Below are 14,561 nucleotides of genomic sequence, written 5' to 3' on the forward strand. Positions count from 1 at the left end.
GATGGTGACATTTTGTTTGCAGTTGTAGGCAAGAAAGGAGGGCAGTTTCCAGACTCCCCCCTCAACACCTACCATTTGGCATAGGATATGGGAGGTTGAAGAAAACGGAGGGAGTTTTGCCTCAGTTGAAACAGCTGGGAAACAGATGGAAGCTAATGTGCAGTTTGCCAAAAGCCTCGTCCAAGGCTGTCACCCGTTTTCCACCAAAGAAAAGCTAGTCAGGTGATAGTAGTAGAAGCTTCAGGGTCAGCAAACGATGGACTTTGCAAAATACAGGGGGAAAAACTCAAAAAATGTATTAAATCCAAGATTTAAAATATAAGTTTAAAAGTTATATTTATAAGTTATGTTTTCTTATAAGAAAATATAAGTCCAGAAATGCAATCCCAAGGAGCATGTTTTTCACAGGAAAGAAAAAGTGGGATCATCGTGGGTGGAAACCACAACAGAATCACAGATCCAAGGATAAAAGTGCCCACATAATTAATTGACATGGGTGCTACCTCAGCTACATTGACATTCTCTTTTAGGTAATGAACTCAAGAAGCACATACCCACTCAGTGTCATGTTAATTACAATATAACTATTCCATTTGTGCTTATTGTAAGTGTGCCCAATTCACATCATTTTAGTCACTGGATTTCACTTTGTGAGCTACTTCGGTTTGGAATTCAGGCACTTGGTAAGTTGCTTTTGGATATACATGTTGAATTATAGCCAGACTTTTGTTCAAATTCAGTCACTGGATGTATAAACCTTCTCTTGTATATTTCTAGTTTCAGTGGGCATGCGTGTAGATCCACTGCATTGTAACCCTTCTTCCAAGAACTGGCCCAAGTTTTGTATGTTTGTGTGTGTCTGCGGCATTTTTGAAGTACTGCTGAATACTGCAAAAGTTAAAAGAAATCGGTTTCAAAAATAAATACAACTTAATAGACTTTCCTCAATGTGAATTTGTTCATTCATGCTTATATAAGGGAATGTGTTAACCATGAATCATTCCAACTGAATTGCTTATGAGAAAAAATGCCCTGGCTTTGCTTTCAGTTTCCAGAGTTGCATTACTGAAGGGAAAAGAGCATTGTCCCCACATAAAGAATAATCAGCCACAGATTTCAGACTAAACATGGCTCCAAACTGGCAAAAATATACTTTTGATTCACGTGAGAACATGAGTCCTTGTGAGAGGGACTTATCTGAATATTCTGGGCTGTGACTGAGTTTGCCTCTGCCAGTACAGCTGATGGAAAAGTTAAAAAAAAAAAAAAAAGAAATCAATCATCGGAAAGTTTTGTTCACATAATATTAGAATAGCAAAATGAACCAAAGATGTGGAGGTTGGCAAATCTGTGGCTTGAAAAAGTGGATAATGTAGGTTCCACTTAGAGCCTGGTAAGTTCATATGGTATAAACACAGCCTAGCTGAGAACTCACACATCTTCTAATCCATAGCTCATCTGGTCCCAGTGGCTTACAATCAGATACATTCAGCCTGTGTCTAACATATCACAAACCACTTTTTGCACTGGATAAAGCCCTGACTGCCCTGTCAAGGTGGGGAGGCAGTCAACACAGGACTATGTGTCAAGCCCAGAAATGTGGTCTGTGAATTCTAAAGAATTTGTGACAATGCCAGTGTGCCAGTCAGTGAAACATGCCCTGTGATCCCTCACAGGAAATTAATGGCCAAGTATGCCAAAATTTTGATGCAAACCTATTGCCACTGCTGCTACTAGACCTAGAAAACTTTACATTTGGCCAGCGTAGATTCTGGTAAGAGTCAAATCAAAACTGTTTACATTAGAGCACCTTGTCTAGAGGATTTCCATTATGCAGACCCCTCTTGACTTTAGTTAGACTTCCCCCAGCCAGACAGAAAGGAAAAGAACACTAAAAAAAAAACAATATTTTGTACATAGCATATTTAAGCATCATTGGATGAAGAAACAAGTACTGCTTTAAAAGGTCCTTCATAAAGCTGTACCATACTATATTTGTCAGTTAAAAAAATGTCACACTTCATAATGTGATTGACCGTCATTTTTCCTATATCATTTTTCTCATTTGGCTTCATAGAAGAGTTCATTGTATCACTACCTGGTAAAGGCATCACTATTTGTGTGTACAGGCTCAAAAATAATTAGAAAACTGAAATAATTTTTGAGAGAGTACAGACATGCCACTTTATCTTGATTATGTTGATATTTCACTGAGGTAAATTTGACATGAATTGTTAGAGCTGGTATGATTATCTATTACTTTGTATATGTAGAATTTTTTTCCATTATAGACACACGTTCTGTTCTTCAGTATGTTAAGAATATCTTCTAACCTACACCTCAGGGATATTATGAAGATAAGTAAAATAACTCTATGTTAATTATGTCTTGAACTCTTAGAAGAAAAGATGGCATGATATGCTTGCTGTAAATTTTGATTTTTTCTACAGGGCATTATAAGATTTGGTGTTTGGGTACCTAATTTTAGGTGTTGTGCATCTTATGTTTATCTCATATGTAGGGAAAAAACATTTAAAACTCTCTTCATATTTTGAGTTAAATGAACAAAATTGTATTTATAGATTCCACATTGCACTATTACTCAAAATAAAAGGAGAGCATTGCTATTGCCTTCAAGGAGAATGCACTTAAATTGAAATTAAAAAACAATAAATACACACACACACACACACACACACACACACACACACACACACGTATGCTTACTCTGAGCTTGAACTGACTTTTATGGTCCAGTTGCTAGATATTTGAATTGCTCAGATAGTCACATACTGAGTCACCACTGTTTCTTAGGATCACTCTGTTTAGTCATCCTTAGACCTCAAGAATTTATGTTGAAAAACTTATTAGAAGAAATTTTATATCTGAATAGTTTCAGATATAAAATTGTTTTCTAGCGGGGCTTTGTTTTATCTTGTTATTATAACAGCATGTTAAGAGCAGTTAAGTTTTTTGTTTCTATTTCAAAAGAAGAAAACCAGACACTTCCCCAATTAGGTTGTGAGTCACTTGGGGGCACAATGGGAAAAAAAAGAAACTTATCTCACCGTGTTGAGATAAGTCTCACTGTCTTTGGTCTCTCTCAATTTTTATCATGTCTAACGCTACCTGGAAAAGTAGTTACTCAGTAAATGTTTCTGGTATGAATGATATGATTGAACATGCTTAAATGAATGAACTAAATCTAATTCTCTCTTTTATTTTCAGACTCCCAGGAAGGAAATTACAAGTCAGAAGTCAATAGCAAACCCAGGAAGGAAAGGACAGCTTTTACCAAAGAGCAAATCAGAGAACTTGAAGCAGAATTTGCCCATCATAATTATCTGACCAGACTGAGGCGATATGAGATAGCAGTGAATCTGGATCTCACTGAAAGACAGGTAATGTCGGATATTGAGATTATATGATATTTTTAATTGCTTTGGGTCAACAGTCTTCTCCCACCATTTTTGAAATATCTAGCTCTGTGGTTCTTAAATATCATTGGGAAGACAGATTTTCTCTTTCATGATGAAGTTTTTGCCCAGCAAAATGACAAAATTAAGAAAGAATAAGATAGCCATGTTTTATAGAAAACTGCGTTTATTCAGTTTAAGGAATCATCCTTTGTTCTGTGATTGTACCTTTCTTATATTTTTTTATTTTAAAATATTATTTCTTTTATATAATGACGGCATATGGAGAGGAATTTTACTTGCTTATATTTTAAAATCTCCTTATTTTGCACAATAGAAAGTTGGCAGTCCCATGTTGGTTTCCTCTATTGCTCAGAGTAGGGTTTATGTTACACATTAACCCCCAAACCTCAGTGATATAAGAAAAAAGTTCATTGTTTGTTCACTCTCCATACTAACTTTACGAGTCCAGCACTCCAAATAATCACTCAGGGACCCAATGTGACCCTCTGGCATCCTAACATGTGGTGTCCTTGGTAACCACAGGAGGTAAGAACGAGTTGGAGGTTCATGCATTGACCTTTAAATGTTTTCACCTGGAAATGACCCATGTCACTTCCATTTACACTCTAATGTCCGGAAATAGTCAATGGTACCACTTAAATTCAAGGGAGCTGGGAAATTATGGGAGCAAGGCTACATAGATCATTGGTAAACATTTCTACCCCATTACTTCAACTATTTTTGAAATTGTATTGGTCTCAGAAATTCAAAATTCTGGTACCCACTCATTTAGAGAACACTTTGAAATTATTAGTGACCTGTGGACACCAGTTAATAAGACCTAAATAATATTTTTAATTAATTACTTTTTAGGTCCTTTCTTGTATTTTAATTGAATGGCATATGATTTACTCCAGTAGTGTTCCCAGAGCACTCCTTATATAGATTCTGATTTTCCCTAGGAGAATCTACCCTACTGATGGTTAATAGTTGCTAATCTTTAGGAAAACATTCCTGAAAGGCAAAGGCAAACATCTTTATGGACAGTGCAGTTTTGATTGGCACTCTTAGGAGTAGAGTCTCATTTCCTCTTCCACTGTACGCACCTCCTCCAGGGATCCCACTGGAAGCAAAGAAATATCAACATGGTGTGGACAGATGAATACTATCTTAGGAGAGCAAGTTATTTTATCCAACTTCTTCAATCATCTGCTTTCCTTCTGTTAATTTCTGTATTTCAGGTTTTAGTAGGATAATTCTGGGTAGTGAAAATATACAGAGGAACACTTTTATGTGGTTTTATTTATTGGCAGTTTATATTTTATTAAATATTACGACCACTACCGAAGTTATGGAGCACAACATTTTCATTCCCTTGAACTTCACATACAAAGTTCCCTCCATAAGTATACACTTGGCGTGCTGGAAAGCAGGATCCAAAATCTACATTGTCAGACCTCTGTTTTTTTGCTTTTTTTTTTTTTTACTGGAAACAGAAAAAAAGAAGGAGGGTGGAATTATACATTAATGTTTTTGTATAGAGACAGTGAATTCTAGGAAATGAAACTATATTTTAAATGATACATAAAGGAAATAAGAAACTAGAGTTTGCTTGTAATCTACAGAAATATGGGATGCATTACTGTGTTTAGTCTAGAGAAAAGTCAAGATCTGTGCTTTCTTTTCTGGGAATGTCCTATGGTTACCTGTCATTATCTGATCATAGAGCAGAGGTCTCACTTTTGACTAAGAATAATGTCTTTTTAGGAGAAATTCTGTAAATTTGGTTTGGGAATTTTGAAGGTATTCTGGGTATTTCTTCTTTTTTCTAACTGACTTGCCATTCTTGGAAAAGAATCAGAAGCCATTATGTGAAAAACTTATGTACATATATATACATACCCACCCACACACACTATATACACACACATGCACAATTTTAATGTTTGTTTTTTCAGAAGGGTCCCTTTAAAATTTGTATCACTTAGCCTTTGCTGTGTAACAAGCCACTCAAAAGTCTTAATGGCTTTAAATAATAACCAACATTTAATTTGCTCAAAATTTTGAGGATCAAAGATTCTGACTGGGCTCAATTGGCCTACTTCTGGCCTTACCTAGAGCCCTCATTGAACTGTAGTCAGCTGGTGGGTAACTAAGAATTGGTTGGTGTAGGCAGCCTCACCTGGGACATCTTGTCCCTGTTGCATATGTGGTTTCATCTTCTAATAGGCTCCCTGGGATTCACAAATGGTGGTAGAAGCATTCCCAGGAGTAGTTAGAGGAAAAACGCCAACATACAAGGGCTTTCAAAGCCTCTGCTTGCATCATATTTACTAATGTCCCATTGTCTAAAGTGAATCATATGACCAAGTTCCGTGTCATTGTAAGAGAGGACCGCCTATGGGAGTAGACACATGGAAGGAAGGCAAAATTTTTTGAAGGTCATTAGGGAAACAATCTAACTATAGCCTCATAAAGGGAAAAAATAACAACAACAAACACTAAGAGTTTATTAGGTTTTCAAAGAATTCAAAATTTGGTATTGTGTAGAAGAGTTTTTTTATCCTATAAATCTCTATTAACGGTTTTGCAAGTTAATAAGAAAATATGATGGATGCATGTGGAGTCTAAATTCCCAATCAAAATTATGTCTTTAGTTTTTGTTAGTCAGAAAAAAATTTAATTGTTATGAGAAAAATCTGAACAAAAATCCTAGATTTGCCAATTGGAATTGGGTATTCTTAGGCAAGTAACAGTCTCTCCAAGGCATAAAATGGAAATTAAAACTACCTTCTCTTTCTTCTACTCAGGTTTATGTGTCACAATGAATGTGAAAGAAATCTTAGCATAAACTATAAAACAAATCTATCACCCAGAGGGGGGGAAAGCTTCTTTGCTATGCAAGGCATAGTGAGTTAATCCTTTTGTAACACAAATATTTGTTGAGCTAAATGATAGAAATAAAATCTTGTTAAAATAAGCTGGACAAGTCTGGTAGAACTCAGGGAAGAAGCAAAAATTGAACAAGTGTTCACTATTGTGATGAGTGTTGAATATCAAAAGAGAGGAATGACAGGGTCATCTGAGAGAATGTTTCTGGTTATGCCAAATGTTCGTGTCTTTTTCCTCTACTTCTGTGCACATTCAATATCTTAAATTAAGAATCTGAAGGCTTTTATTCTGGGCTGAATTTTACTATGCTAAATTCATCAGAAAAATATTGTATGCTGTCAATCAATTTTGCTATTCTTAAAGGTCTGAAAGCATATTCCTCCAAGATGCCAGAGTGCTCATCCCAGTGAGATATTTTCAGTTTATTTTCTCATGGTTGGGCTTTTAAAATTATAAACATAGAGTTATAAACCGAACCCTTTGCATTCATCTTCTTTTAATTGAGATACAGCTATTCCATTACTTTGATTTTGCATTAATGTCATACATACTTACCTATGTAATCTATATTTTGACATATTAAATCTTAAATAACTCCCCTTTTATAGGATTTCCACATGTAAAATATTCTAATTATAGATGTACAATTTTTCAGTGCCATTCTGCTGCAAGATTTTTTCCATACTTTAAAATAACATGAGATTTATTAAAGTAACTTAAATGTATACACCAAAGAATATATCTAACTCCATTTTGCTCAGTGTTTTCCTTAACTTTAATAGAATGTTTAATCTCCTAAAAATTTTTTTTATTGATTTTTTAAAAGCCTGTCAAAATTCAAATATAGAAGAACTTGTATGTTCTAATAATGTAAAGGGAAAAAACAACAAATATTGAATCATTTCCATTAATAGCAGAATTGTTTCACAAGAAATAACTTTCTCCTAAATGAAAACCTACTTTATAACCAGAAACAGTTTTTAGATGTAATTTTATTTAGAAAATTTACATAATTGCCTATAAAATATGTATATGTATAATTGACATGTTATTTGTAGACACTGCTCCCTTGTTTATATCACCCAATCAATATACCTGCCACAATGCTCTGATGGGCCACATACATGTGATTATAAATATTTGCAATAATGATTAGGTTTCCTTTTAGAGAAAAGTAAGGTACACTAAATCCTTAAATATCACTCGGGACTCAAATTTCAAACCTGAAGAATAGTTCTGAAATCTCCAAAGAAATAGGACTTTTATGTTTGTGTCTCCCATAATGCAATGCCTATACAGGTAGGGGAAGTCTGTAATCCCCTTTGAACTCCATCGGGCCAAAGAGGAAGAAGAAAGAAGGAGAAAAAGAGGCTTATCCTGCAAAGGGAATTCCATGTTAGCAGTTAAGTGTTAAAGAAAATTGTTTTATGTTAAATAAAAATGGATACACTGGAACAAAGTTGAGCTTTAAATATTTTAATTATATAGTGTTTTTTTGTGGAACAGTTACCGCTCTAGTAACCTTCCAGTTTCTAATTTACAGCCTCAAGTGTACAACATATTCTCATATACCCTTCTCAGTCAACATCTAATAATCCTCAGTTGGCAGACCCACTTGGAATACTTTGAAGAGCCAGTCAGTCTGAAGACCCTCCTGTCCCAAGATTTTTTTTAAGTTTGACGAGCTTATTCTGCTTTTTCATCCATCCAGATACACTTGGAAAAAGCTCATGCCAAATTTTTAATGTCTCACAATGGGAAGAAGAGGGAAGGCAGCTGCATAAAACTATAGGAGTGACAAAATGGGCATATTTATAGAGTTAAGGCTGCCAAATATAGAAAGAATGGGAGATCCTTCCTTTTCACAAAATCATTTCACAGAGCTAATCAAAGGTGCAATGTGGCAAATTTGTAAGCTAAGATTACCAGGATAAACAGCCTGAATTCATGATACCTCTGCCAAGATAAATGGAAAATCCCACCTAGTTGGATCATATTACATTAGTGGGAATGAGAGGGATTCTGTTTTGTTTGTTACTCATAAATCATTAAATGGCTCAATGCCAAGTATTTTCCAAACAGACGTCCATTTTTTGGATGACTGTGAAGGAGAATTCTTCCTGTGCCAAATAAACAGTGGTTTTGTGTTTTACTCAGAATTTTGCGCAATCCCTCCCCTTTGCAGGTTTATTTCTATACATTTCTGTGAATACTTTCAGTTACTTAGGTAGTAAATTATGTCTCCAAGATCAGACATATTGTCTATTCAAGGTAATCCAAGAATACCTGTGTAGCCAGTGATTTTAGATATTTCCTCATTTCTTTAGAGTAGTATTTAATAGTCACATAGAGTAACGGTTAGATATTTCTTTTGCGTAAATCATGGTGTGCCTGCTAATTTGAGATATTAAATATGATTTGACTCGGATGGGAAAAATGGGGTAGAATAGGGTGGACAATTTGATGGTGGAATATGCAATGGAATCTTAGTTCAAAATAAAAAGAGATATTTCCTGAATGATGCTGTTTGTTTGTTTTTTTAAAGAAACGCATATCGACAATGTGTGGTGAGCTCTAAAAGCCACATTCAGAAGTGCCTTAGGTTCCACAAAACAAAGGCTATGATGTAAAATTTAAGAATATCAACAATAAAGCAAAATCTATAAAGAGAAGATTAACAATTCCACCCTCTCCTAACTTAATTTTCAGAGATATTAGCTGTATAAAGTAGAAGGCTGAGAAATAAACAATTGAACCCTAACCATTTACCAATGTAAATATCCAAGTTTGAAATAATGTAGAAAAAAATCAGAAAAATAAGACTCCACCCTTATTGAACCAGCCTTGAGAGTATGTAAAGAATCTATTTTTTAAAACGTTCTTAGGTAGATGAATAGAGAGATAGACATAGAGATGTACAGATACATCGCTATCTACCTATATGTATATACACACACATATAAAATGAGTCTTAATTTTAGGTATTTCCTCAATAAGGAAACAAATAATTAACTTACATTTAATCAATAAATCGACAGTAACATTCTGAAACATATGCGTTGCAACACAGATCATCACTTAAAATGTAATGTTAAAGAAAAAATCTTCAGTAATGAAAGATTACTCCTTTTCCACAGTATCCTTGCGATCATATACGTTTTTTTCATGTAATTTAAAATGAATTCTAAAACTAAGAAGCTTCTGGAAATTTTGAGAAGCTGGTTCAAGTTTTATGTTAACATCTTCAACTTTAAAGAGATGTTCTGTTATCTAAAAATGTATATAGAGCATTGCATATGTTCTATGACATCTATAAAATAGTAAATACAGATCTAATAATGGACAATTTCTAGAGAATGTGGCTATAAAAGACATTCTACCAATTAACTCCCTATTTCCATGACTCCTCATGAAAACCGGAGATGTATCTAACTTAGGATGGATTTTAACTTCATTTCTCTTTATCACTTCTAATTCTTATGCTGAACAGTTCTTTTTCAATTTTTTGAAATTTTCCCAGTTATTGAAATTACTGAATACTTTTGTGGTCAGTGTATATTCATATGATAGTAATAATTGCCTTTATAAGTTCTTAGAATAATTTTGGAGACAGTCCCAAAATCTAATAAAAGTGTAGTGAAGGTTCACATGAATTCTGATCTTGAAATTAGTTGTCAAGAAATAATCAGAATATTTAATTAGATTGAATCATAAGAATTGCCAATATTCTACTGCTCTTATAAGAATGGTGAGTTTCTGTGTTTCAGTCAAATATTTACATTTGATAGATTTCACTTAATTAGACAGTGGCTAGGATAAAGTTCATTTCTTAAAATTGTATATACTGATTGTGATATATTGCTAACTATTGTTAAACGTTATCCCAGAGATTAGGCAAGATGTTGTGAGCAAAGGTCATCATTCTGGTTGATCTTAGTAGTTTAAACAAGGTAAGTAGCAGCTGTGGGTCAGAATACACAATTTCCATGTATTCAAGAATTGCTATTCAGGAATTTGTTAACACAGTAATGGAGAAAAATGCCTAATTTAGTTTTGATATTTCCACTTAGATTTGCTGAAGTCATTTACTCATGATATACTGAGCTAAACAGTATTTCACTTAGAATAACTAAAAGATGTATCTGTTTTTTTTAATCTTGTATGGAAATAGTGTAGTGAATTTTCACTGTAAATTCATATTAATAAAGTAGGTCATTTGAATTGAATTTCATCAGGTATGACAAAAGAGGCATAATTGTTAGCATTTACTATGACATTTCTAAAGGGCCAAATTTAAAAGTGGTCAGTCCTCTAAGAATTTTGCTTGTCATGTGAATGATTACTCTGGCTGCATTTTTGTTAAGGAGAATATAATACATATGATTGGCTTGTAATAGTACCCATTGCTTTACCATTTATTATGGAGAATTTCATTTGTTGCCTAGAAAATAGTTTATTTCTTGTTCAACATGTTATTTGCCCACGGCTGCCAATGGCTGATGCGTATTCAGTTTGTTCAAAGTCGTGTGAAATAGTAAATGTTTTATGACTACATTTTGTTTTAGTGAGCCTGGTTCTCAAGCATTCTAAGTACAAAAAGAAAAAAAGAGACTTTGAAACTGAAAATTTTAGAGGCCGGAAAATGATTTCCTGGTCTTAAACATTGTGTTAAAATAGAGGAGAAAGGTGAGTGGCAGTCCTCTACACAGGGATTCAGGCTTTAGTCATGGAATATGTCCTAACCCCCTTCACCCCCCAACACACACACAGACACACACAGACACACACACACACACACCCCACGTTCCAACCCCTTGTTGCACTGCTATAGAAACAGCAGTCAGCCGGTAGCTCCCACGTGCTTCTTGGAAATAGCCGAGGAATTCCTTCTCTTAATCAGATATAAATCTATTCAGACAGGAAGAGTAAAAAAGCTTTCTTTTCCCCCATTTTTCATCCTTACCTTATAGAGCATTCTTGGTTCTAATTCTTCAGTTTAACCACTGACTTTGCCACTGAATTACTTGGATAAATCTTACTGGGCTCCATTTACTGATACAGTAGGTTTACTAGATCAGCCGCCATGATCAAATTTAATCACACCTGTGATAAAATTATATTCATACAATTACTCCTTTGCATGTTTTCACATATTAAAGATGTGAGTAAATATTTGTTAGTGTTTACAGTATTTCAAGTGTTCATATACAAATAGAAACAGTTGAAATATTAAATCTACAAACTCCAGATGTTTAGAGACATCTAGATATGTCACTGAAATATTTCGTTTTCATCCAGATGTTACGTGTTATGATTGTTTCTTCAAAAGACAGACATTTATGGTAGTCTATAAATATGGGTTATAGCATTATATAGATTCTACTTTCTATCAACCAGTTTGCCTCTGGCCATTTTAGAAATTTGTATGACAATACAGCTACATATTTCATTTGTGTTCTCCTGATATACTGTGAACCCTCAAGGACAGGTGTTATGAACTTATACATAGAAGGCCATATGTGAATGACTAAATAAATTAAAGAGATAAAACGAATGTTTAGCAAATAGTACAATGATTCTCAGTTACAGTATTTTTATTAAAGAGAAAAATTAGATTTCTAGATTCTGAAATATCATTTAAACAAATTAGCTACAGTAAGATTCTCTTAGCTGCTTTCTTCAGTAACGAGAGTCAAGATGTGAAAAAATGTTTTCCTGTTTATTTAAATAGTAGTTTGATTATCCAGGCAATGTGAATACTAAATACTTGTAAACTAGGGGATTAAAAAGTGAGGCTTCATAATAATCAGATGTTCTGAAAAGTAAGGTTTATAACTGAGCGCTTTAAATATTTACTACTAATCCTGCAGGCTATTATTTCCTTTGTTATTTTTTTATTTTGAAGATTTTGTTGAAAAATATTAACCTTCATGCAGAAATATTAAGAGGCTGTAAGTTCGGTTCATATTGCTTTGGTTTCATGAACAATGGTATTTTTTCCTTACTCAGATTCTTGTGGGAGAAAGAACTTATTTTTATCTGAGTTATTAATCATACTGTGTAACAAAACATACTTCATATGGAATCTTGCCCTAGATCCAATCTTAAAAAAAGGAAATACTAAAAACAAACGAACAAACAAACTCGTTAACCAGCATTTCCAGAGAAATTGCCGATAGGAGATAAATTGAGTTTAAGCCCAAGTAAAATAATAAAAGTTCACAAAATTTATATATCATACTCCAAGATGGACAGATTTGTTTTAGTTGTATGCAAAATATTTGATGATCCAATTTCCTAGCACCTAAGGTACTACCCTAGGTTAGTAGAACAAAAAATTCAGAGACACACAGGATGCCAGTAACAACAAGAGCATGAGATTCCCAGAGGAAAGAAATCATTTGCTATAATAATTGTGTGGCAGCAAAACAGTGTGGGACATTGAATGTAGGGGTAGAGTTCATGCCATCTCATGGACCATTGGGGGAACCTCTTATTAGGGGAGTAGCAATGACACCAGCTACAACAACAAGCAGTTTAAGGATATTCTGTAAAAGATGAAGCTAATCTTTACTCACCTCAGTATATGCCAAAGGCCTCATATACAGTCAGTAAACTGCCCTTGAGGGCAGGAACTATTTCTTATTTATTTGTACACATTCCTCAATCTAACCCCTCTTACCTGTTACTAAACATTCAGTAATATTGAGTGTATGAATGAATGACTACAGATTCCAAGTCACCAAGGAAACACAAGATTAGTTTTACTCTACTTAGTTTATAAGTGCAGATTATTATATGAAACACACTTGCAAATTTTAATCAAAATAATTTGCATATTTTAAAAATTGTCAGGCATTTGAATGATTATTCTTTAGCTATCTTACAAAAGTATTTTTTCAATCCAGCCAATGAAGCTGGATTATTAAGTGATAATAAATTAAACTATAAAGTTTCTTTATTTATAAAACCATGGAGTTATTATTCTAATGGCAATATTGACATAATCCAGAATACTTTTATAGATTTGTTTTTAATACTGTGATGGTTGTAGAAAAACGTATGCTTTTCCCCAAAATCTTCCTCTCCTTATTTCAGTTCATCCCAATATTTTATAGTATATTTGAAAATACAACTGGACACACTGACTTTTGAAGTTCTGTACTCTTCCTTCCCATTTTTATGTGGTGTACTCATCATGCATCTGTTTCTGTGTTTTGTTCCATTACTAAATTCACGGAGTTCCTGTATCAAATATGTAGCTTGAACTAAGAAAATACCTCAAGGCATTTCAAGAAATACCTCAAGAAAATACCTAAAGGTATTAGAATTATTAGATTTATTATATAATCATCAAATGCTTTCACATATACATGCATATATCTATATATCCATATATATAGATAGATACATAGCTACTATTGAAAACTCTGAAGTCTTTCATTTGTCTGTTTAAGAAAATGAAATGGCAAAATTTCACATGGTAGACATAGGAAACAACACAAAATAACCTATACTGTTTCTAAAATCAATACCATATTCTTACATTTTTCTCATTTAGAATTGCACATAACAGGTTTTATACGAGTATTATAGAATTAATGCACCCCTCCTCCCAGAAAAGGAAATAAGTATAGATTTAAAGAAGTCTATTCCTCCCATTTTCTGCCAAGATTATTTTGGCTGGATATTTCACTCTTTGGTGACAATGATGATGATGTGTTTCTTCCATCTGGAATTGTCCATGGAGAAAATGTCCCTATGGAGAATCTTGAAAGGCTCATTATTCCAATATTACAAATATGAAAATTGAGGCAGAGAGAAGTATAATTTTCTCAAATTCACACAGAAACTCAGAAGTGAAGCCAGGAGTAGAGCCCAACTCATGTGGAAAAGATCTAATGAAACATGCAATGTCAAACTTGCAAAGGTAATTAAATTGAGTAGTATAATTACCTAAATTACAGTACAGGAAAATACTGTCATATTTACAAACCTAATGATATTGAGTAGGAGAATTACCTGAATGATAGTAATCATATGGATGGAGTTCACATACTTTTTATTCTTTACTTTTCTAACCTGAAGGCTTAAAAAGCAGGAGTTTGAAATATAACAGGAACAAAACCAAAAAAAAAAAAAAAATCAATTTGGAGCCAAACAAACCACCAGGTTTAAATTCTGGCACCACATTTTCCCATCTGTGTACTCTTAGGCAAGTCACTTAACCTTTGAGTCTCAACTGCCTCA

General features: G+C 33.8%; 1 protein-coding gene across 1 annotated transcript in view; it reads left to right on the forward strand.

Moving 5' to 3' along the window:
• Positions 1 to 14,561, forward strand: part of MEOX2 (mesenchyme homeobox 2) — a 63,870-nt gene that overhangs the window by 45,062 nt on the left and 4,247 nt on the right. The window contains exon 2 of the mRNA XM_065884005.1: positions 3,229 to 3,401. Within this exon, the coding sequence (XP_065740077.1) occupies positions 3,229 to 3,401 (173 nt within the window). The remainder of the gene's footprint in view (positions 1 to 3,228; positions 3,402 to 14,561) is intronic.

The sequence above is a fragment of the Phocoena phocoena genome, chromosome 9 (assembly GCF_963924675.1).
Source record: "Phocoena phocoena chromosome 9, mPhoPho1.1, whole genome shotgun sequence".
NCBI lineage: Eukaryota > Metazoa > Chordata > Mammalia > Artiodactyla > Phocoenidae > Phocoena > Phocoena phocoena.